Genomic DNA, 25871 nt, shown 5'->3' with positions numbered 1-25871 from the left:
GTTCTGACACCTGTCACTGAACATGGGAACCTCTCAGTGAAAGGAAGATATATGGACCTGCTCAGCACTTAAAATAAGTCACTTCCTGGTTAATTTCAGGTTTTGTGCCGTTAAACAATACGGATTATTATACCGACACCGTTTTAAACTTTATCTGCCAAATACAACAGTACACGCATGATAATGACCTTTTGAACTCCATTATCGTCCCTTGTGATGGTCTCCATGTTTGTCACTCTTCTGTACTCAAAGACTGCAGATGTCCGCCTTGCTGACTATTTGTTGTTGTCATGGGAACGCTCTCGACGGGGAAATGGGAGGTTGGTCACCGTATCAAACTTTCCCAGCTGCCTGACATCAACCAATTTTATTGCATGATCTAAATCTTTGTCAAAACTCGGTTGCTGCTTGTTGTTGTTGTTGTTGTTCCCAGGGCAACGGCTATTTTGAAAACGGCAACATGAAAGATGGGAGGATTTGGACCGTACAAGCACGTCATGGCATTATTGGTCAAGGTCAGAGTAAGAACATCATGCCTAGTCGTGCCTTCGCCAAACTGGGGGGAAAAAACGTAAAAAAAAACCTCCTACGGAACAAGTCGGGTTTCCAGATCAGCGATGACGCCAACAGAAACAGTCGGCCAACGGCAGGTTCATACCAACACTTTAAATCTGGTGAGTCAGAACAGGAAGAGACAAGGAAACACTAATTCCATGCACACACTCCCCCCGGGAACACTTGGAGAGGTCGCAATAACTTCCTGTTGCTGTTTGAGGCCCAACCTTCACACCGACTCACCGTAAACATGTGGAGACTCTTCCATCACAGCAGCCAATCAGAAACTCCCCCACAGGTTAAACTCGCTCTCTCAACGCCCCCGATTCCTTTCCTCGACAACAACGGCTTAAAATCGTTCAGCCCAAATGAAATCAGAGGCGAGATGTCGGCCGAGCGATCTGTAAAGATGCATTTTTTTTAAAGGGAACCTGTCAGGGTGTAGTTGCGACGAGTAGACAGAGGCGGCGCTCTGCAGTGACCGGTCTGCCTGTCTGGACATTAAAAGGACATGTTGTCATATTTAGAAATGTGTTTACGCTCATTTAAAATGAACCAGCTGAAACCTGTGCGCATGCTGCATCACCTTTCTGGAGAATTTTAGACCACAAACAGGCGATAAAATCTCAGATTTAACAACAACAAGAAAAAGAAAAAGAAAAAGAAAAAGAAAAAGAAAGGAATGAATCAATCAGCCGATAAAAGGTGGTTGATCTTTGATTTCAGAGGCAGGCTGCACTTTAACACTTTAAACACACACAAAAGACACACTTTAATCTTCTACACACCAAATTAGGTCAAATATTTGACACAAATAAGAAAAACCCAAACCTGCAGAAAGAAACCCAACATGAGATATTTCAGGTTTAGTCACCAACCTGCCAGCTCAGCACAAAACAGCAGGTCAACAGGTAAATGGTTGAACTCGTAGTGTCACGTGACGGACGTCATATAGAATTTCAACTTACTTGAATCTCCCCTGGCAGTGCAGGCACTGGTCCCCGACCCATCCGTGGTCGCACACGCACGTCCCGTTCACGCACTTCCCCGAAAAGCAGTTCTTATCACAGGACTTGGACACCGCCGAGGCTTCCGCGTGCAGCACGAGGTGAAGCACCATTAATATTCCCAGGTAGGTTTTCAAGACGTCCCGCACGCGCCTCCCGGACGACCCGGTCCAGGTGCACAGACGTGTCCCCGCGACATCCTCCATGATGGGAGCGAGAAACCCGAGCTGCCACTTCACGCCGCGAGGTGATCTGTTGTCATCGGCGGTGTCAGCGGGAGGCTCGCGCAGCCTACCTGTGACGCCTGTGGAAAACAGTAATCACGCGCTGTCACGAACATGCCGAGCGGTGTGGAAACGGCTGCGGGACGGGACAAAGAAATGAAACTTTAATGGGAACACTTCCGATGTTAGAAACGTATTTCCAGTCGGACCCATCCGCTCCGAGCTACACAAACATTACAAACATTACAAACCAAAAACAAACAAACACCACCGTGTTACGCGCCTCGAGCCGCGTCCTCACAAGTCTTCCAGATAACTTCCACTGTGGTCAAAGCTCCAGTGTGAACACGCGATCGTGACCCTCCACGTAACCGACTGTAATCCCCGGGATCAAATAAACAGCACGGAGCTGGGATGGTCGGCGCGCGCTTGCTCTCGTGCTGGCCGCGTGCCCAGACAAAAGACGTGCCCTCTGCCGCCCGGGTGTGTTTGTCAGAGGGATGCGACAGCCGCAGCAGCTCCTCTCCGCTGTCTGCTCGCGCTCTCCGGTACCACAGCTGTTTGGTTTTTTCTTACGGTGGGGGGGGAACTCCTGCACAAAGCCTCGAGCATGAGCAGTACGATCCGCGCGGTTAAAGGGCCAGTTCCCTTTAAAATAAGAAATACCAAAATACGTCAAACGGCACGCGGCGGAGACAAAGCAGTGTGACGTTGGTCTGCAGCAGCACGAGCTCTGTGTTTTCCTGAAGGCATTTCTACACATGAAGCAGATGGTCAAGACTCACAACGGGAAAAAAGAAAAGGAAGTAGCAACCAAAGGATTGAACTATTTTATTATCCTGCAGTCAGCAAAACCACTTTATTACCTTTTTTTTTTTTCCTTTTTTTTAATGGACTCAAATCCAGTTAGCTTTAGGGTTAGTAGTAATTTCACTCTGATTCAATGAAAATAGAAATGCATAAAGACATGTGTAGGTACAGTAAAGTCTTCTATAATCACGTCCATTTGTCCCAAAGGGACTTTTAAGCTTTCAATTCAATTCAATTTCATTTGTAGAGCACCAAATCACAACACAGGTCATTTCATGGCATTTAACACGTTAAAGGTCCTTACAACAGAACTTCACAGCCTTATACAGAGAAACCGAACAATTCAACAATTCCCATGTAAGCTGGGAGGAAAAAAGTCCCTTTTAACAGGAAGTAAGCTCCAACAGAAGGAAGGAAAAACTCTCTTTTAACAGGAAGTAAGCTCCAACAGAAAGAAGGAAAAACGCTCTTTTAACAGGAAGTAAAACCTACAACAGAAAGAAGGAAAAACGCTCTTTTAACAGGAAATAAGCTCCAACAGAAAGAAGGAAAAACTCTCTTTTAACAGGAAGTAAAACCTCCAACAGAAGGAAAAACTCTTTTAACAGGAAGTAAAACCTCCAACAGAAGGAAAAACTTGTTTAACATGGAGAAACCGCCAACACATGTTAGGAAGGACTGTTGGAGACGGTGGTCACCTGACTCCAGTTACCTTGACGACTCCTCCACCAACCAGGAAGCAGTGGCGCTGGAAGACATGAGCACACAGAGCATCAGAGGCCTCTGCAGCCGTCATAGATTGTAACAGCATGTTGCAGTAATCAACTGATGCTCTTTGAGTTTCCACCTGTTCTTTTCTTTGCTGTTACAGTTTTGTCACTTTTATTTCTTCATTTCATAAATAATTCACTCAGGAAATTATCCCCGCTTGTTTTCTCTTCAAAACAATCCAACGCTGCATATTTAGTTCTTTTCGAGGTTGAGTAAATACAGCAGTAATGTCCAAAATCCAATTTTTGAGTGACGCAGTCGATTGAAATAAAAAGTCGTTCTCGCACATCTCTCTCTCAGAAAGTTATGAGAAAAACGATAAGAAACGGGAAATGATCGCTCATAAAACTGCAGCAAACTGGTGATTTCGTTCTGGAACAATCGGTTCGGAGACAGCAAACCCATATTCACCCCCTCCTCCCCCCTCCTCCCCCCCTCCTCCCCCTCACTATATCCATCGCAGCGAGGTCTGGTTGGTTTTTATTGCTCAAATAGTTATTATCCGTCTATCTCGCTATTCATCAGCAGCTGGAATCAGTGAAAGATCTGAACGCCCTGCAGTCTGTTCCAGATCAATTAGAGATCAGCGGAGGAGGAAAAATAATGAGCGAGGACGTCTTCCAATCGGATTTATTTCTACCTGAATTTTATTTGTATTTTTTAAATATTGGACTTCAGTTTTTCTGTCGGACGTTAACACGACTCAAAATGAGATGTAACGTTTTAAATTTAAAACAGAAATGAACACATGCTCACATACAGGCTTCCTGTCATCAGTCTGCAACATAATCCAGCATTTATTTCCTCTTTATGATGAAGAATTTCTTTTAAATATAATTATTATATTCAACATTGTAAGTAAACTCACTTTTAATGTTCTGATTCTCCTGCGAGAGATGAAATTTCAAAAGAAAACGAAACGACAAGACGACATCCCCAACGTGGGAGAAGGAGACGGTTCGGTCGGAGAGCCTCGATGGGTTCAACCGCACAACACGTCCTTAAATAATAGAGGAAGTCACGCGACCCAAATGACAGTCGGCAAAATTATCTCTCCTCAACCTCCATTTCTGTTTCTGGAGATTTCAGTGTGCCAGAAAAAGATTCAGTCTGCAGTATGTTCAAAAGCAGGATGCCAAAAAGTTTGTTCTACTACATCCTGGTTGTATTTGTACAGTCTGCAGGTCAGCACGCTACTTTGGCTGTTCTGACCCACAATCCTTTGCAGCGGTGAGATACGTCACATCGACGGCCGCAGAGACACTCGGTGGCGCTGAGGCTCCGCCCACAAAAGGAAAGAAAAAGAAGAGGGATTAAAACTTTTTCTTTTTACTTCAAATGTCACGCCATGGATGGCGACAGATACGACCAAGGGGGTCAAAGGTCAACGCACATTTTTATGATGAAGAAGTGCGTCCCGATTATATGCAACAGTACGGCCTTTCTAAGGGGAGCTGCAGTACGTACTGAAAGTAATAAGAAATAGTATGCGACTCAGCACTTTTTTTTGGCTCCGCCCACTTATTCTAGATAGGAAGCCAGACTCACCTGGATCACTCTTGAACAGAGGAACCTGACTCCTCCTTTAAAGTTTCAAATCTTTCCAAAAAAAACCTCTTATTGAAACAATGGACCTCATCTGAGTTGATTGGAGCCAGATTATCCTTAAAAAACAGTAAATATTTTATACATACAAGAGATTTCTACCTCTCTAGTTTAAGGTCGGGTTAAGTTCAGAAAAGTCCAACTCTTCAGAGAAGGTTAGAAAAAGATCCGGTCATGCTTCAAAAGACACCGACACTTCCTGTTTGTAGATCAAAGTGTCTGAGATAAACCGGCTGATTTAGAAAAAGATGACGTGATGAAAAAGATAAATGAAGCCCCTCGGTGGCCGGCGGCGTTCGGTCTGTTCAGCAAAAAGATCTGCTTCACACGTTCATCTCCAAAATATTCTACAGCCACTTTTCATACACGAGGCCATCGGAAATTCATTTCCAGACTCTTTTGTCGTTCACCATCACATCCAGGTCTCAGAATAACTCGAGACTTGATTCCTATTAAGATTCTATATTATCTGAGTACAGCAGGTATTCTGGCACTCGGCCATTTCTTGAGGGAAACAGCTGCTTTATTACAGCCTGGCTTTTTATTTGTTCCCCTTCTTCGACGCTCCTCCGGGGATCCGCCGCTCCGTATCTCCTGCTCTCCAACGGTGCACCTTGCTGACATACACTTTCTTTCTCCGCCCTAATTTTTCCACAGCTCTTTCGCCAGCAACGAGACCATCTGCCTTGCCTCTAAATTAGGGAGAGAATTTATCAAATGTCCTGTGATGAGAATACTGATCTGAGCTTTTTCTGCCTCTGCAAGTTGAGATAAATGACAAGGTCAAGGATACGGAGATACGCACCTCCTTCCATATCAATATTCATTACACTTTCTACAGTGGGGGAGGAGATATGAAGTAGAAAATGAAATGTTTGGTGTCACAAGTGTCTCTTGTCATCTTTTAACCACTTGTATTCATCCTCGGTTTGGTGTTTTTCTGACTGAATAAATCCACATAAAAGTTTTTCTTGAACATTTCCCCGTCTGAGAGGCCGAATAAACACGAGCTACCGCAGAGTCTCCAGCAAGCAGTGGCATTAAACTGTTCTCTTAGCCGGTGGGGAAATTGGTTTGGCTTGTTGTTATTCCTGCTGCTCCAGTTGAATCCTATTATAGATCTTACCCCCCCCCCACCACCACCACCACCACCACCTCGCCTCCTTCCCCCCGAAGGGCCCCGAGTAAGAATATTGATCGGCTTTACACAAAGAAGCCGCTGAAGGAAAAATGGAAAAAAATGAAAAGAAAAAAACCAACAAACTAATATTGATTTTTGACAGTTTGTTTCTAATTAAATGGAGGAATAACTAACTGCACCGAGGGGACGTGGATGAATGAGGATGACGAGGACGAGGCAGGAGAGGCAAAAAGGGAGATCTTCTGGTTCTCTGCCCAGCATCCTTTTCTCTCCGTGGTAACGTCTTCCTCTGCCAGCTGTGTGCCGTTTAACGGAGCCAGATGTGCCGTAAAAAAACACGCAGCGTTAGAGTGCCATCACTGCCGTTTTACTGACATAAAAAAAAGAGGTGCTGAGGGGGAGCGGCTGGTGGGGAAGAGAGGACCGTTTATGGGGCCGGAGGAGAAGATTAGAAAAAGATTTGAACTGTTGGTTGATGTTTGGTGACCCCTGCTGTCCAACAGCTGCTAATGCAACTAAAACACGCTCATTCTAGAAAATAACAGTTTTAAATGGCAACCTGGTGTCATAGATTGAAAGAATAACTTGCAACTCTCAGTAATATGTATATATATTTTTAATTTCTAAAAAAGATCACGATGAATTATGAGTAAAGTAAATCTTCTCGCAGTTATCTGGAAACAATGAACCGTGTCGGAAACTTCCTCTCTGATTCATACGAAGCAAGTTTCTCCTTTCATTCCTGCAGCTCCTCAAAATGGAAAAATGTTCTTTTTCCTTGCAGCCGTGGGGATGTTACTGTCCTGGTGTGACCATGGTTACCGTTGTGATGACAACTACAGTAAGATCCCAGCCCATCCCCGCTGCCAAGCCATGTTCCTTTGATTTAGATGGAGAGGGGTGGGGTGGTCGGGGGGTGGGGGTGGGGGGGTCCAGGGGATTTCCTCAGACTGTGATTGATTCCTTTCTGCAGACTCGTCGGCTTAATGAGAAACCAAGTTGGAGAAAGTGAAAGACAGAAAGATTTCCTTCCAATAATGTAGAATCACTTCTGTTATCTTATCTTCCGCTCACTTTTCTTTCTCTAAGTAGCCGATAAAAAACTTCAAAAGTAAAGCTTTTTATTCACTTTTTCTGCATTAAAAAGACCTAAATGTGCTTTGTACACCTATAAATTATAATTTAAACTTCCACCGAGTGTGCAATAGATGGTAGAAAACTTTAACCGGCATCAGCAACTTTTTTTGGGGGTGTTTGTTTCCGAGTTTAACTCATGGGAAACAATAAAAGCTCACTGTTGTCCTTTGTTTGTAGAGCTTCAACATGTTCTTTAAACTGGATGGATGGATGGATGGATGGATGGATGGATGGATGGATGGATGGATGGATAGATAGATAGATAGATAGATAGATAGATAGATAGATAGATAGATAGATAGATAGATAGATAGATAGATAGATAATAGATAGATAGATAGATAGATAGATAGATAGATAGATAGATAATAGATAGATAGATAGATAGATAGATAGATAGATAGATAGATAGATAGATAGATAGATAGATAGATAGATAGATAGATAGATAGATAGATAGATGATAGATATTTAGATCTGTGTGTTATTGCTGCAGTGAGACCAAACTTTATGACTTCTGCAGCTGCTGTTTTAAACCTGACGTTACGCACAGTCACCAGCAGAGGTCAGCAGTGTTCAAGGTTTCAGTGTGACTGGATGTGAGGCCGTCACATTCATCTCTGCAGCTCTTCAACATTTCCCTCATTTTATTTCATAAAGCTCCATTAAAACTGCCTTTACTCGGCTTTAAATTGTCTAAAATCTCTGATAGACTTCTTATTCGTAGGAAATTTTGGAGGCAGTTTTCAGATTTTCTCACACTTGAGCTGAAAATCCCTTTTGTGTGAAATGTGAATTGCTGTTCACCTTGAGCTCAGTCTGTCCAGGTACACCATGTTCTGACGTCACATCACTCCCCTGAGTGACTGCAGTGACCCTTCAGCTCATATCGCTCCAAATAAAAACACCTAACCTCGCAGATAAATCTAATTTTGCCTGTAAAGAAACAGTTTCACGTGTGCAGCACCAACATCTGCGCACGAGAACGCAGAAAATCAAATTCCTCTCGTGTGTCACATGCTGCGTCTGCACACTTTACATTTAACCGGGGTAGGAATTCAAACACTGATATTACAGTTTGAATATTAACGTTTGGAGACGTATGACAGGATTTTTCAAGAGGTGTGAGAGTCCCGGTAAACGTCTTCAGTTTGTGCAACTTTAATATGTCATTCAGCTGAATTTGGTCCTCAATAGATCAATTTTAAACCTTGAGTGATGCTGATGCTCCTCAATTTCAAATTTCACCATCAAACTCACTATATTTGTATTCATGTGTTCATAATGTCACTGAAATTAAAGATTTTAAGCTGTTTTTTTAAGGATATATTTTCTTCCACAGTGCTGCACACACAGCACCGATCATGAGGCCAGTTGGTAATATGGCTGGCAGTCATCTCTTTCAAATTCCACACATGCCTCACATATTCCCTGTGTCCACCCCCCCCCCCCCCCCCCCCCCCCCCTTCATGTCCCATCTTTTATATGGACTTAGCACTCGGGCCTTTACTGAGTGGATGAATGTTCATATTTCATCACCTGGACTTATTACAGCCGAGGAGAGTGTGTGTGTGTGTGTGTGGGGGGGGGGGGGGGGGGGGGGCATCTGGCTCACATCCACCTTCATTCATTCATCCATTTTTTTTTTTTTTTATCTGCACACCTGTTTTCATGGTGAAATGCAGAGCTGCATCACTGTGCAACTCTGCATGGATGAGCGTCTTTTACAGCCTTGCTCAAGGGCACCTTTGGTGAAATATAAGGGTGCTTTTATTGCTCCACTTTCTCCCCTCACCCTCCACCACCCATCCTGCTCCTCCCTAGTCTCGGCTGCGTCGCAACCCCCCCCCCCCCCCCACCCCCTGTCTGTCACACCAGGCTCCAAGAAATCGGACGTGTTTTTCGCATTTCCTGCACCGCAGAGAGACGGAGGCAGTCAGAGGTATGTCCGCGGGAAGTTGAGCTCCACATACAGCCGCAGCAGCAGCAGCAGCAGCGGGGTGAAACCAGCCCGTGCACCCGGAGCAAAACAGCAGGAGCTCTCCAGCCTAACCCGCCCCTCCTCCCCCCCCCTCCTCTCCTCCTCCTCCTCCTCCTCTCTCCCCCCCCCCCTTGCTGCGGTCGTTCCCAGCCACTGCTCGTCTGGTCGCGCGGCGGTCCGGGGCTCGAACATCACCCGCCCGATGCAGCCGCGGCATCTGGAGGCATCTGGAGCCTCATCATCCTCCACACGGAGGCGATGCAACGCGGGCTTAGAGCTTCCAGGGAGCCCCGCCACAACCAGCGGACTGTTTTAACACCTCGGAGGTAAAACAACAACAACAACAACAAACAAACAAAACAACAAAACATGACACGCCGAGTGCTCTTTATTTTTGGGGGGGTGGGTGGGGCTGAGGTTGTCGTGGTTTCACTGGAGACAAGTTTTTACTGCGTGAAAGTGTCGGGACCGTCACGGCGCCGTCATGGTGGTCTTCAACGGGCAGCTGAAGATCAAGATCCGCGAGGCTCTGGACCTCAAACCGACGGCGTGGTCGCTGCGGCACGCCGTCGGCCCCAAGACCCAGACTTTCCTCCTGGACACGTACATCGCCCTGAACGTGGACGACTCGCGCGTGGGCCAGACCTCCACCAAGCAGAGGACCAACAGCCCCGCGTGGCACGACGAGTTCACCACGGAGGTGCACGACGGCCGCCGGATAGAGCTGTCCGTCTTCCACGACGCCCCCATCGGCTACGACGACTTCGTGGCCAACTGCATCATCCAGTTCGAGGACATCCTGCACAACGGCTGCAGGCACTACGAGGACTGGGTAAGACACGCGCTGGTGGGGGGGGGGGGGGGGGGGGGGGGTTGCTGGAGGTCAGGCATCTTAAGTACAGGTGCCACGATGGAAAAGTATTGGAGCTGCAACAACACTACAAACAGCCCCAAAAAACTCATAAATATTCATAAATGAAAGAAAATATAATAATTTACTTCTTTAAAGGTTCCATATGTTGTATTTCCATTTAATTTGTGAATATAAAGCAGGAGGTATAAATACTGAGAGTGTCAAAACACAGTCCAAAAAAAAGAAAACAGACATTCAACAACTGTGCTGTTTGGACATTGGTGAGTTTGTGATGTCACAAACTCTCAAACAAATCATATGTCTGCCCTCAGTCCGATATTCTGTCCAAACTTCAGCCAATCAGAGGAGAGGGTCGGTAATGTCAGGGCGCCTTAAAGATGTAGACAATAAAACATCCGGAAAGACACTTACGAGACGAGATGTTTTTTTGATCCTTTAAAAACTAAAAATATTTTCTGATGGAAACCAAAAGTGCAAATAAAACACAAGAGAAGGAACATATAAGACCTTTGAAGCAGCTTTGTGACCAGAACTTATTGAAATTGTTAAGGCGAGTGTTCGCTTCCAGCAGACGGAGCAACATAATCATTCATGTGAAGTCGGGTTGTTGTTTTTTTGTCCGAGACAGAAAAACCAAAACAGATTAAAAAACATTGACCTCGTTTGTCACAAAGTGCTTCACTATCAGATCGAACCGTCGTCAGCAGCTGGTCACGTTTGGATTATGACGACATCTCCAAACATAGTTAATTCTTGATCTGTCACTTCAGTCTGACGTACACGTAAATATTGATATTGGAATTATAAATATCACCAATTTGAGCTTTGAGATCTTTATCGTGCAAAAATATTCCACTTTTACCGGATTTTCTGTCACGCTGCTGTTCTACAATGTAGATGCACAACACACACACACACACACACTCACACACACACTCACACTCACACACACACACACACACACTCACACACACACACACACTCACACACACACACACTCACACACACACACACACACACACTCACACACACACACACACACACACACACACACACACACACACACACTCTCACACACACACACACACACACACACTCACACACACACACACACACACACACACACACACACACACACACTCACACACACACACACACACTCACACACACACACACACACACACACTCACACACACACACACACACACACACACACACACACACTCTCACACACACACACACACACACACACACACACTCTCACACACACACACACACACACACACACACACACTCACACACACTCACACACACTCACACACACACACACACACACACACACAGGTTAAAAGGTGTCTGGTTTCTCCGTGTTTCACCGTCATCGTGTGGATTTCCTACCTTGACACTGGTAACCTTGTTTCCCTAAAACGCCCCTAAGAGACAGAAAAACACAACTTTGATCAAATAAAATACAAAATATTTCCAACAAAATGGGATGAAAAAGTCCCATTTTTACGTCAGGACCTCGAACAGTTGAACAAACCCTCTGCAGCTGGACAGTAAAACTACTTTTTCTTCACCACTAATTCACCAGTTCTTGTATTTTACTCGTGTTACCGACGTCGCTCTTATTTGTTGTAGATTTTTTTGAAGGATGCGTGAATCACACGAGTTCTTCCATCTCCACCGTCGCCTCATTCATCTCTTTACTGCCGGCGTTTCTTTTCCCATTTTATTTTGTATTTGCACTTTATTTCACGTTATTCTTTGTTCTTTTCGTCACAAGTTAAAAAGGGGCGTCTTCAGACGAGATGCGAAGCGGCATCGGACCCATTATTTTGTGTCCTCTGACGTCCGCACAATCTTTGAAGTGAAAATTTAATCTAAACATGAATAATTGAATAAATCACCTTTAGATGTTTGCTGAACAAAAGCTCTGATGACGTCAGATGGAGGACGCCTTTTATTTATTTATTTATTTTGCAGCCTCGAAGTGAAACAAACAACAAACCAACAGAGAAAACTCAACGTACATAAAACGACCCAAATCTGACAGTTTCTATTTATAAATTCTGTTCATAAATTGACGCGGAGATTTTTGTGTGCTTTTGTTTTGTTTTTGTGTTGCTCACCAGATGAAGGTCCCTGCAGTGGGAGCAGTAGGTGGGCTGCCGCAGGTACGTGGCCATGAACTTGTGTCCGTTGACCTGGTGAACTCTGCGGCGGACGGCGCCCTGACGCTTCCTGGGACGCATCCGCTGGCGAAACACGCGCTCCTCATTCTCAGTGGAGCTGGCAGCTGTTGGCATGAACACACACACACACACACACACACACACACACACACACACACACACACACACACACACACCTTAAGATGATGTCATACAGAAAACATCTGGAGGTTGGAACACGTGTCCAACGCTGCATGACATTTATTCCATCTGAAAAAATGATAATCCAGGCTGTTAAACTGGTGCAGGAAGTTTGTGAAACATTAAACCAAATGTGCACTAACAGCATGTGGCCACTAGATGGCGACGACACCGCGTGTGTTTCTGACTGGAAGATGAAGAGGTTTTCTTCTCCAGTGAGAAATGTGACATCGCTATTTCCAGAGGAACAGCAGAGGTTTTCAATTACTGTCTCACCCTGTGGTAATCACACACACACACACACACACTCACACACACACACACACACCACACACACACACACACACACACACACACACACACACACATGTACACACACTCCTGTGATGAGGCTGTGAGAAGGTTTCGCCTCATTTTCGTGCACAGACGGAGGCGACGAAGAAGAAGAAGAAGAAGAAGAACAACAACAACAACAACAACAACAAGAAGCTGCTTCCCCCCCAAAAAAAACTTTCTTCGAACAGATCAGCTGTAAACAAAAACAGGTTCGAGGACACATAATGGCCGCTTGCGGTTGGCTGGCAGTGCCCTATCGCCATGGTAACACTGCACAAGGTAGGTGACACTGTGTTTCTTCCTGGTGTCGGAGGACGAAGGGGAACCGGGTGCGTTCAGGATCGTGTTTCTGTTTCTGTGTTTTGGAGGATTTCGTGTTCGACCCTCAGAGGCGTCGACGCCGTCGCTGTTCAGATTCTCTGATTCTCATCGAAACCACAAAAATCTGACAAAAAGAGACAATTTAATTTAACGTAACTGAGAAACGATCAAACAGGAGAAAGAATCGGTCTGTGAGACGATCGGTGACCATTTTCACTTTTCTCAAACATATCAAAAATGTCCTATTCAAACATGGGAAAAAAAAAGACTTTATATTTCCATAAAATATCTGAATCTGAGATTAAATTAGTTCATTATTAAAATATTGTGGTTTAAAAATGAAGGTTTGAGTTGAGAGGAAGTTTGTGAAGAAAATAAAAAGTTTCTGTGGAGCTTCTCTTTGTTTGTTTTTAATGTTTTTAATGATCTGGTTTCACTGACGTCACACTCCTGCTTCAACAAACAGCTGCTCACCTCTTCATGACATAATAACTGTTAATAACTGATATTTAAAATGACATTAGAGTTGGAGTCCAAATCTGAATATCAGTTTCTAAAAGATTAACATTTCATTTTATTTCTGATTTACATTCGGTTAACTTTCAGGACTTTTACTGTGAATTACTGAATAATTTTCTGCAGCAGATGAGTGTTTCTTAATGAACACGAACACATTTTGGAGATATTTGCTCATATTTCTGACACCTGATCGTTTATATTTGGATGTTTGTTACAGCTGAAGTTTCTGCTCCTAAAAGTGTCATTTTACATTCGTAAATCTGCTGAATAAAGACACACAAACCTCTTTATTATTATTAATATTAACTCTTTTTGTACAGAGTACTGCAGGTGGTGTTGGGTTAAAAGATGAAGTCAATTAAACTGATGTTTCATTTTAGTTTAATTTGAGATCGAAACGGGTCAATGAGACAAAAATAAAGACTGAATTTAACTCATATTTAATTCTATTAATATGCAAAGAGAAGAACTTTTTTTTTTATTATATATCGAAAAGGTTAGAATATAACTGTACATCCAAAAGTATATTAACAGTACACTGAAATATGAAACTACTGTTGACCGACTTTTGGAGGAATACATCATATTTGGGTAAAAAATAGATATAAATAAAGTATATTATCAGGAGGTTGAATTGGTTCCATTGATTTACATATTAAGGCATCAAAACTTATCCACAATAAATACTTTTTAAAAACTTTTTAAAGTTCCATCTAGTGAGTATTTTTCCAAACTTTTCCTTCAATAAAATTATAAAATATTAAATAAAAGATTTAGGTCATATTTTACTGTAAAAGAAATACTCCATTACAAGTACAAGAGCTGCGGTTTACAAGAAAGTATCAGGCCTCCGCCGGCCGGCGCCGCGACTTCCTGTTTCCTGAAACCTTCCGATCCGTGCGTCTCTCCGAGCGTCAGATTAAATCTCGACCCTTCAGATGTAATCCAGGACACAAACAACATCCAATTCTCCTTCAGGGCCCCGAGGTCGCTCTCTGGAAATCAGATTTACACCTCGGCCACGCTGTGTGTGTGTGTGTGTGTGTGTGTGTGTGTGTGTTTGTGTGTGTGTGTCTGTGTGAGTGTGTGTGTTTCTGTGTATGTGTGTTTTTTTTTGTGTGTGTGTGTGTGTGTGTAAAAGTTGTGTTTCCTGGGAACAGAGCAGTTACATCACTTTCTTCAAGACACCAGAGTCCATGAAAAAAACTAATTTCACCTCAAAGAATACGAGAGGGTTTGTGGACGGGTCAGAATATTTTCCACCGGTCCGGACACGTTGGGGGATTTCTTTGTGGACATGAGGCAGAGAGTTCACGTCAAATTGGTCCCCCAGAATCATTAATTCTGCATGTATTTTATGACATGTAAATGTCAGAATCATTCATCATTCGCTCCCTGGATCTTCCACCTGGATAATCTGGTCAGCTTGAATGTTGTAGATGAGAGGCAACCAGCAGGAAGAAGATCTGTGTGACTGCAGCCATTCTGCTCTGAGGTCTCCTCCTGAGTGGAACAGCGACTCTGCTCACCTCGCTCTAAGTACTGTGGTCCAACCCTCAGCAGAGACTTGTCATCTGTGGTCGGAGGAGGAACACGACTTCTTTATCAGATCGTCACGTGGAACTTTTCAGCACGACACTCTGCATCATGTGGTCTGTCTCATTTCACAAGTTACAGATCAAAGGGTTAGATACGTTTAGTGAGGTTGCTTTTAGACAGCGAGGTGCCAGATCCATCCGTCCATTGATTATCTAGAATCAACAGGTGACGTTGGGTGAAGGTGGAGTACACGCTGGACCGAAGGCCCAAACACACACACAACCATTAATATCCAATTCAGAACCACCAGGAACACAGAACGCATGTCTTTGTTCTGTGGGAGAACCGACCGTTGTGGGCCGACCCATCAAACATGCTGGTGGGGAGGAGAGTGTGTGTGTGTGTGTGTGTGTGTGTGTGTGTGTGTGTGTGTGTGTGTGTGTGTGTGTGTGTGTGTGTGAGTGTGTGTGTGTGTGTGTGTGTGTGTGTGTGTGTGTGTGTGTGTGTGTGTGTGAGAGAGTGTGTGTGTGTGAGTGTGTGTGTGTGTGTGTGTGTGTGAGTGTGTGTGTGTGTGTGTGTGTGTGTTTATATTTACTTTTGGGTGTACTTTATGGATGCATGTTCTGGTTGCATAAATAAAACAAACCATATGGAAGAAAGTTTCCAGAAGAAGAATACCTGTTTATAATATATTGAATTGTTCCAGAGACTTTGTTCCAACTGAACAGCTCAACATTTCTGAAGGTCTTTGACTTACTGGGAATCAAACTCCAACTAAACTAACCTTGTAAATGATAATATGGTATTCATCACAGAACCCAGTAGACATGTTGTCTGCTGATGCACAGATCACTTCATGTGTTTCCTTGCTTTATTTTGAACATGCTAACCTGTCAAACAGGCCTGTGAGGCAGAGTTGAGAAGTGCAGAATATTGTGGTGACCTGGCTGCCATCAGCTCAGGCTGAATTGATGGTCCATCAAGGGGGGGGGGAGGGGGGAGGACACGCCCCCCTCACCTGCACTGCTGCTGCCTCAGAGCAGGCTATGTTCAGAGCAGGTAAACCTGCACTGAGGAGCAATGAGGACATTTATGAAACCCTGTCACCATTAGAGAAAGAGCTGAGCAAGCTACTAACTCGCATAGAAGTCCGGAGAAAAAGAGGCAGGAAGGTCCCTGTTTTCTTTACTGAGAGAATGAAGGAGTCAGTTGATTTGTTGATTGAAAGGAGAGATGAAGCTGGCGTACCTGCTGACAATCCTCATCTCTTTGAAGGCCTGGTGCCATGACAAACATACGTGCTTTCTCTCTCCCATAGTTTTTGCTTGTTGTCTTTTGCCTCTCCATTCGGTTCCCTCGCTCACATAGTTCCCGTTCTTTCTTTTGCAGATGGAGGTCTCTGCTCTGTGATTGTCAGCCCCACCAACAGTTCATGTTTTGGATCTCTATGCTGTCCTTTTCTCTCTCTGCTCTCCTCTCACCCCACACGTCCGAGTCTGGTTCTGTTGGAAGTTTCTTCCTGTCAAAAAGGGAGTGTTTCCTTCCCAGTGTTGGAGGTTTTTCTCCCTTAAAGAGGAGTTTTTCCCTCCTAGGTTGAGGGAATTATTTAATTTGTTGGGTTTCTCTGAATACTGTTGTAAAATTCTGTTTTAAGTACTTTAATGTGTTAAGTGCCTTGAAACAACCCGTGTTGGGATTCGATGCTGTATAAATACATTTGAATTGAGTTACTGATCATCACAGATAAAGACTATGGTATCAATTGGCCCTAAAACATTTCGGCAAAAACTTCCACATCAGCAGATCAGATTTTCTGGAGGCTGCCATGCTGCTTGTTTGTGAACTCATTTCACAAAGAAGTGAGACATTTCCAAATAGGAACTTTTCCAATTCCCATCTGCCAGAATGCATGTTAGGAACCACTTTAAACTGTAGGCCGTTTCTACCAACAGGAGGAAGAGAGGGCCTGAAACACCAACGGTGCATTTTGTAGGAATTTTCAGCCGCGAGTCAAATGACTTAAATCCAGTTAAAGGGCAGCTGTTGTTTTTCGTTAAACGTATTGTTCCCCTTGTGTGGGTACAAGATCCCCACACCTCCTTCCACAGGGATTAAAAAAGGAGTGTAGAACCAGGGAGAACCCACAAACACTCGCTGCAGCCAGGAAGCCAGCAAGACATGATGAAGATGGTGTGGAGTCAGAATGACAACAGTCCTGTGAAGCAGACTTGTTGCTCCTCAGTCTGTCTCTTCCTACAGGAGGTTTCCAACCTCTCCTTCTAACACAGGAACAGATCTCCTGCTTCACTGTCAGCAACACTCAAAGTCCCAACCAGCAGCCTCCCACCACAGTACCCATGCTACAGCCACAGACAGCACTTCAGTGTTTCTCCAACACCGTCCGGCCGTTCAATGCTCCCTTTTATTCCTGCGTGATCCTCCACACCCTCTGACACAGCTGAGAGTCATCAGTCGTTAGTTCTCTCAGGTGTCCACAGGGAGATAGAGACCCTCCCCTACATTTCTTTACTCAAGTTTAAATCCACCATTTGAAGTGTTCCCTGCTTTTTACTGTTATATTCAGTCAGCTTCCTCAGAGCAAAGTTCAACCAGCTCCAGTTTGTCAACATTATTTGAACAGAAACCTCATTTGTGTCAGTTATGAACCCTTGAATAGATTCAGAAGCATGAATTCATAGTCTGCTAGTTTTATGGAGGAATGACCATTCACACTTCTCTCTGTCTGGTTTTCACATCAAGATGTCACAACAATAAAAACCAATGAAGACTTCAAATGTTTAGATTTTATGAGGAGACTAATCATAACAACGTGGAATATAATAATCATAATCATAATCATAATTCCTTGCTTAATAAAAGGGCTTTCCCACCATTCGGTGCTCGGGTCCTGATGAATTGTCAGGTCATTAATTGACAGACACACCGATCTCTCAAATTCATTGATCACGTACAAACACCACCAAACCATATCTGTCTCATTAGTGGGAAAATAGAAGAGAGAGCAGAACAATATGACACGTTCATGGGGAATTTTTCAAGCTTGAAAATAGGACAGAAAAGGTTGTCAGATATAATAAAAAGCTTTTGGTTGATCCAGGAGTAGTGAAGTGACGGTACGTTCTCCAGCCAGCAGGGTTGGTGAGATAAATCTTTGGGTGTTGGGGAAACAATGAACTCAAGAATTACTAACATGTAAATTACAGGCTATTTTTGAAGCTCTACTCGTCTGTATAAACAACTGACTCAGAAATATTTCATAGCTCACATGCTTCATTTTCAGGAGTCCCAAGATGAAGCAGAGTAAAGTGAGACTTGAGTTTTGTTAGAAAAATGACTCCGAGGCTGGATTCAAAATCAAACATATCGGACATTTATTCTTGCAAGAAGGAGCAAATACATGGACCCTCAAAGAAGGATGTCCAGCATTGCTCAACGTCTGTCCTCCGTAGTTCAGCTTTCCACCGTGTGACAAACAGTTGACAGCCTCCTCCACTTCCTCTGTAGATCTGATTTTGTAGATAGTACTGAGTGACGTCGGAGGTCACAAGATAAAGACAGAGACGTTGTAACTGAGACTATTGAACCATGTTGTGCAACAGACAGACAAACATTTGACGAGTATGAAGAGTTCATTATTTTTCCATCATCAGTAATCATCAGTAATGTGGGCATAATGATGATGTGGACGAAGACAAACAACAACAGGTAGAAGAAACTGTTCAATTCAGAAAATGACATCACTACACCGACATGCAGCCTTTAAAACCAGGAAAACACGACACTTATGGCACATCAACATAAACAAAATCTAGAGTCATCTCATGAAACCAAAACAATATTGATTTCTTACCCAGCCCGACATTCATGGACATTTTAAAACACACAAGATGGATGAAGACTATTCATTAAATATGACAGTAATACTTTGTGTTTTCTTCAGATTTCAAGCCTCCGGACCAGTCAGTACCCAAAACCTGAGTTTATCAGGTTGAAGGGCTCCCTGTGTCTCTCCTCTGTCCTCTGTCCTCTGTCCTCCCTGTCTCTCCTCTGTCCTCTGTCCCTCCTCATCCTCCCTGTCTCTCTCCTCCTGTCCTCTGTCCCTCCTCATCCTCCCTATCTCTCTCCTCTGTCCTCTGTCCCTCCTCATCCTCCCTGTCTCTCTCCTCTGTCCTCTGTCCCTCCTCATCCTCCCTGTCTCTCTCCTCCCGTGTCCAGTGTCCCCCCTCATCTGACATGAGAAACAGGACAGAGGGGGAGGGCTGAGGTGGATTCAGAGATGTGATTGGACCGGCCCGCTGTCAGTCAAGAAAATGACCCAACGGGCTGCCGTCTCTACTTTACGGTCCGGTCGTTGGTCCCACGTGTTTTTTTCTACACGTCAATCAGCCGATAGATTAAATTTCAGAGATTAAAACATTTCAGAGTAACTGTTGTGTTAATATTAGTCAACAGTTTAAGAGAAGTGTGTCGGCTGGTGTTCATGATCCATGTTGAAGTCTTAATCTAGATATCTGATTGAGGAATATTCTCTCTCACACACACATAGCAACCCTCCCTAGCAACAAGTCTGTTATCTGTGTTTGAAGACTCGTTAACTTCAGTGGTTTTAGAGACATTTCCTTTCACACACACACACACACACACACACACACACACACACACACACACACACACACAGTCTGCAGTTTGTAGATCTGCAGCCATTTTGTTGATCTTTCCACCTTTTCCAGTGTTTTGTTGACTCTTTTTTGAGGTGTTGCTTCAATCAAATTGATATAAAATAAGATAAGAAGATATTTTTCATAGACAAAAGACAACATGTCAAATGTTGAAGCTGAAAAATGTTGTTTTATTTTCAATGAAATATGGATTTATATGATCTGCCAATCATTTTTATTTACATTTTACACAGCGTCCCAACTCTGTTAAAAACAGGGTTGTACATATAACAACAACAAAACTGAGATAACAATAATATGATTTATGCATTAAAAGCAACAAATTATTTCACATATAAATGAAAAAAAAAACATGAACATATTCTCATTACATTTCAAAACAAAATCTGTGTAATAAAACAAGACAAAAGTCAAAAGATAAAAGAAAGAATTATTTAAATGTTTATAAAATATGATTCCAAAAGAGATGAGCCGCCTCCTGTGGTCAGAGTGCAGGCAGATATCCACAACAACTTCACCATCACCTTATATATCTTTATTTATTTGTTTCTTTATCTTCACTTATTACTCATCTTTTCATGTCTGTTTTTACTTTTCACATTAAGACTAAATAATAATAATAAACCCACATTTCTGACTAAGGGTGTCGCATCCAAGTGAAACTCAGGAAATAAAAAAACAGAACGAATTTGAAAATATATTTCATGGATAAAATATAATTCATCACGAGTACTTCACAAAACATTTCATAGATATTTTTTAGAAACAGATGAAGAACAAAAAAACTTAATAAACAAATATAACCAAAATACTATAACGTTTGTAATAATAAAATCATATTTACATTTGATTCTTTGTTTTCATCACAACAGTCGATGTGGCTTTTTGTTTGTTTTTAAGATGCACATATATCACACACTGTAACAGCAACGAGACACAAGCATTATAAAGATGATTCCTGCATTGGAGCGTTTACGTACTCGACCACTGTGTCAGCTGGAGGCTGCTCTCCTCTCCTGGTCTTCAGGATCACAGCGAGCACAGCAACACAAACCATCACCAGCAGGACAATGAACACTGAGGACTTCACTACATGGACGGGGGAGGAAACCACAACGGGCTCTCTGAACTTTACAAGAGTTTTGGATCCTGAAAAACACCGATAGTACCAGTCTACATCTACACACCAATACTCCCCTGTGTCTTCTACTGAGACATTAGAGATTATCAGGTTCATATTAGGGTAATACATGTTAAATCTGCTCGTCAGATGTCTCATATCAAACATTGAGAAAAAATTTCCTTCTGTTTGATTCGACTTAATGAACCATACAGGCTTCGCTCTCTCTCTCCAACTAATGTTGCATCTGAGAGTGACTTCATCTCCCTCTGAGAAGAGCTCTACAGCAGGTGGGTCATATGTTGGACACACTAGAAGAAAGTACTGTTTTAATGTGTAATCAACACCACAGCTGTACAAACCTGAATGAGTCAACATCAGAGATGAAAACACCAGGGAGTTGTTTTGGTCAACGTACCGATTCTTAGTGGAGAAAATGTTCCTCATTTGGTCAAAGTTCATCCAATCAGGTCCATCGTTCAATTTCCAGACTGGAGGCTGGTCAGTGATGTCATCAGGAGGCTGGTCAGTGATGTCATCAGGAGGCTGGTCAGTGATGTCATCAGGAGGCTGGTCAGTGATGTCATCAGGACACTGCAACGCTGCTGTCTCTTCCACTGAGTGAATGATTGTCTCTGGTATCATGATCAACTCGACATATTGACTGCTGACACACTGCTGTTGGTTCATCACCAGACACATGTAGTACTTATTGTCTCTGATGTTGGATAAACGAAGAGTTGATGTATTTTCCACCTTTTGGATTGTTTCTTGTAAACTGTTCACCAACGATGTCGTATTGTCCTTAAAAACTCTTCTCCATGATATTTGATCCCACTGCAGCCACTGGACCGTCAGATTTTCAGCTGCTCCATCACATGTTATCTCCGATGTTCCTCCAAGACTCGTATCAACTCTTTTTTCATCATTTGTTTTGCCACAAACAACAATGCTGAAGTTTGTCTCAAGTGTCACTTTGTCCTCAGTCCAACACTCCTCTTGGTACAGGCCGGAGTCTGATTGGATCAACTTGTTGATTATATAAAAAGTCTCATTATTCCTGTTGGTGTAAACTTGAAGTCTTTGTTTCAAGTCTTCAGGTACTCTGGAGTTCTCAGTCGAGGGGTCGGAGGTGTTCCACAGGACAAACTTATCTTCACCAACAAATTTAGAAATCAGGCAGAAGTTGTTCTCTTTTGGTGGATAGAAGTAGAAAGACCTCCCTGGATCTCTCACCTGGATAATCTGGTCAGCTTGAATGTTGTAGATGAGAGCAACCAGCAGGAAGAAGATCTGTGTGACTGCAGCCATTCTGCTCTGAGGTCTCCTCCTGAGTGGAACAGCGACTCTGCTCACCTCGCTCTAAGTACTGTGGTCCAACACTCAGCAGAGACTTGTCATCTGTGGTCGGAGGAGGAACACGACTTCTTTATCAGATCGTCACGTGCAACTTTTCAGCACGACACTCTGCATCATGTGGTCTGTCTCGTTTCACAAGTTACAGATCAAAGGGTTAGATACGTTTAGTGAGGTTGCTTTTAGACAGCGAGGTGCCAGATCCATCCGTCCATTGATTATCTAGAATCAACAGCTGACGTTGGGTGAAGGTGGAGTACACGCTGGACCGAAGGCCCAAACACACACACAACCATTAATATCCAATTCAGAACCACCAGGAACACAGAACGCATGTCTTTGTTCTGTGGGAGAACCAACCGTTGTGGACCGACCCATCAAACATGCTGGTGGGGAGGAGAGTGTGTGTGTGTGTGTGTGTGTGTGTGTGTGTGTGTGTGTGTGTGTGTGTGTGTGTGTGTGTGTGTTTATATTTACTTTTGGGTGTACTTTATGGATGCATGTTCTGGTTGTATAAATAAAACAAACCATATGGAAGAAAGTTTCCAGAAGAAGAATACCTGTTTATAATATATTGAATTGTTCCAGAGACTTTGTTCCAACTGAACAGCTCAACATTTCTGAAGGTCTTTGACTTACTGGGAATCAAACTCCAACTAAACTAACCTTGTAAATGATAATATGGTATTCATCACAGAACCCAGTAGACATGTTGTCTGCTGATGCACAGATCACTTCATGTGTTTCCTTGCTTTATTTTGAACATGCTAACCTGTCAAACAGGCCTGTGAGGCAGAGTTGAGAAGTGCAGAATATTGTGGTGACCTGGCTGCCATCAGCTCAGGCTGAATTGATGGTCCATCAAGGGGGGGGGGAGGGGGGAGGACACGCCCCCCTCACCTGCACTGCTGCTGCCTCAGAGCAGGCTATGTTCAGAGCAGGTAAACCTGCACTGAGGAGCAATGAGGACATTTATGAAACCCTGTCACCATTAGAGAAAGAGCTGAGCAAGCTACTAACTCGCATAGAAGTCCGGAGAAAAAGAGGCAGGAAGGTCCCTGTTTTCTTTACTGAGAGAATGAAGGAGTCAGTTGATTTGTTGATTGAAAGGAGAGATGAAGCTGGCGTACCTGCTGACAATCCTCATCTCTTTGAAGGCCTGGTGCCATGACAAACATACGTGCTTTCTCTCTCCCATAGTTTTTGCTTGTTGTCTTTTGCCTCTCCATTCGGTTCCCTCGCTCACATAGTTCCCGTTCTTTCTTTTGCAGATGGAGGTCTCTGCTCTGTGATTGTCAGCCCCACCAACAGTTCATGTTTTGGATCTCTATGCTGTCCTTTTCTCTCTCTGCTCTCCTCTCACCCCACACGTCCGAGTCTGGTTCTGTTGGAAGTTTCTTCCTGTCAAAAAGGGAGTGTTTCCTTCCCAGTGTTGGAGGTTTTTCTCCCTTAAAGAGGAGTTTTTCCCTCCTAGGTTGAGGGAATTATTTAATTTGTTGGGTTTCTCTGAATACTGTTGTAAAATTCTGTTTTAAGTACTTTAATGTGTTAAGTGCCTTGAAACAACCCGTGTTGGGATTCGATGCTGTATAAATACATTTGAATTGAGTTACTGATCATCACAGATAAAGACTATGGTATCAATTGGCCCTAAAACATTTCGGCAAAAACTTCCACATCAGCAGATCAGATTTTCTGGAGGCTGCCATGCTGCTTGTTTGTGAACTCATTTCACAAAGAAGTGAGACATTTCCAAATAGGAACTTTTCCAATTCCCATCTGCCAGAATGCATGTTAGGAACCACTTTAAACTGTAGGCCGTTTCTACCAACAGGAGGAAGAGAGGGCCTGAAACACCAACGGTGCATTTTGTAGGAACTTTCAGCCGCGAGTCAAATGACTTAAATCCAGTTAAAGGGCAGCTGTTGTCTTTCGTTAAACTTATTGTTCCCCTTGTGTGGGTACAAGATCCCCACACCTCCTTCCACAGGGATTAAAAAAGGAGTGTAGAACCAGGGAGAACCCACAAACACTCGCTGCAGCCAGGAAGCCAGCAAGACATGATGAAGATGGTGTGGAGTCAGAATGACAACAGTCCTGTGAAGCAGACTTGTTGCTCCTCAGTCTGTCTCTTCCTACAGGAGGTTTCCAACCTCTCCTTCTAACACAGGAACAGATCTCCTGCTTCACTGTCAGCAACACTCAAAGTCCCAACCAGCAGCCTCCCACCACAGTACCCATGCTACAGCCACAGACAGCACTTCAGTGTTTCTCCAACACCGTCCGGCCGTTCAATGCTCCCTTTTATTCCTGCGTGATCCTCCACACCCTCTGACACAGCTGAGAGTCATCAGTCGTTAGTTCTCTCAGGTGTCCACAGGGAGATAGAGACCCTCCCCTACATTTCTTTACTCAAGTTTAAATCCACCATTTGAAGTGTTCCCTGCTTTTTACTGTTATATTCAGTCAGCTTCCTCAGAGCAAAGTTCAACCAGCTCCAGTTTGTCAACATTATTTGAACAGAAACCTCATTTGTGTCAGTTATGAACCCTTGAATAGATTCAGAAGCATGAATTCATAGTCTGCTAGTTTTATGGAGGAATGACCATTCACACTTCTCTCTGTCTGGTTTTCACATCAAGATGTCACAACAATAAAAACCAATGAAGACTTCAAATGTTTAGATTTTATGAGGAGACTAATCATAACAACGTGGAATATAATAATCATAATCATAATCATAATTCCTTGCTTAATAAAAGGGCTTTCCCACCATTCGGTGCTCGGGTCCTGATGAATTGTCAGGTCATTAATTGACAGACACACCGATCTCTCAAATTCATTGATCACGTACAAACACCACCAAACCATATCTGTCTCATTAGTGGGAAAATAGAAGAGAGAGCAGAACAATATGACACGTTCATGGGGAATTTTTCAAGCTTGAAAATAGGACAGAAAAGGTTGTCAGATATAATAAAAAGCTTTTGGTTGATCCAGGAGTAGTGAAGTGACGGTACGTTCTCCAGCCAGCAGGGTTGGTGAGATAAATCTTTGGGTGTTGGGGAAACAATGAACTCAAGAATTACTAACGTGTAAATTACAGGCTATTTTTGAAGCTCTACTCGTCTGTATAAACAACTGACTCAGAAATATTTCATAGCTCACATGCTTCATTTTCAGGAGTCCCAAGATGAAGCAGAGTGAAGTGAGACTTGAGTTTTGTTAGAAAAATGACTCTGAGGCTGGATTCAAAATCAAACATATCGGACATTTATTCTTGCAAGAAGGAGCAAATACATGGACCCTCAAAGAAGGATGTCCAGCATTGCTCAACGTCTGTCCTCCGTAGTTCAGCTTTCCACCGTGTGACAAACAGTTGACAGCCTCCTCCACTTCCTCTGTAGATCTGATTTTGTAGATAGTACTGAGTGACGTCGGAGGTCACAAGATAAAGACAGAGACGTTGTAACTGAGACTATTGAACCATGTTGTGCAAC

At 43.4% G+C, this 25871-nt stretch overlaps 2 protein-coding genes and 1 pseudogene across 2 annotated transcripts in view; 1 reads left to right on the top strand and 2 right to left on the bottom strand.

Annotated features, from left to right (window-relative positions):
• Positions 1 to 2334, bottom strand: part of atrnl1a (attractin-like 1a) — a 197228-nt gene extending 194894 nt beyond the window's left edge. Inside the window, 2 exon segments of the mRNA XM_069144142.1 lie at positions 1524 to 1866; positions 2070 to 2334. Coding sequence (XP_069000243.1) covers positions 1524 to 1768 — 245 coding nt within the window. The 5' untranslated portion in view covers positions 1769 to 1866; positions 2070 to 2334.
• Positions 2335 to 9641: 7307 nt separating this feature from the next.
• LOC138195031 (protein kinase C epsilon type pseudogene) lies at positions 9642 to 12244 on the top strand (annotated as a pseudogene).
• Positions 12245 to 12253: 9 nt separating this feature from the next.
• The window catches only part of LOC138195079 (uncharacterized), a 30383-nt gene continuing 16765 nt past the window's right edge, over positions 12254 to 25871 (bottom strand). Inside the window, exon 2 of the transcript XR_011177986.1 lies at positions 12254 to 12404. The gene's annotated coding sequence lies outside the window, so the exon portion shown is untranslated. The remainder of the gene's footprint in view (positions 12405 to 25871) is intronic.

The sequence above is a fragment of the Embiotoca jacksoni genome, unplaced genomic scaffold (assembly GCF_022577435.1).
Source record: "Embiotoca jacksoni isolate LCO1_2020_lvr unplaced genomic scaffold, fEmbJac1.0.p SCAF_12, whole genome shotgun sequence".
Taxonomy (NCBI): Eukaryota; Metazoa; Chordata; class Actinopteri; family Embiotocidae; genus Embiotoca; species Embiotoca jacksoni.
Note: the sequence above shows the minus strand (reverse complement) of the source record. Positions and strands in the feature narration are given on the sequence as shown.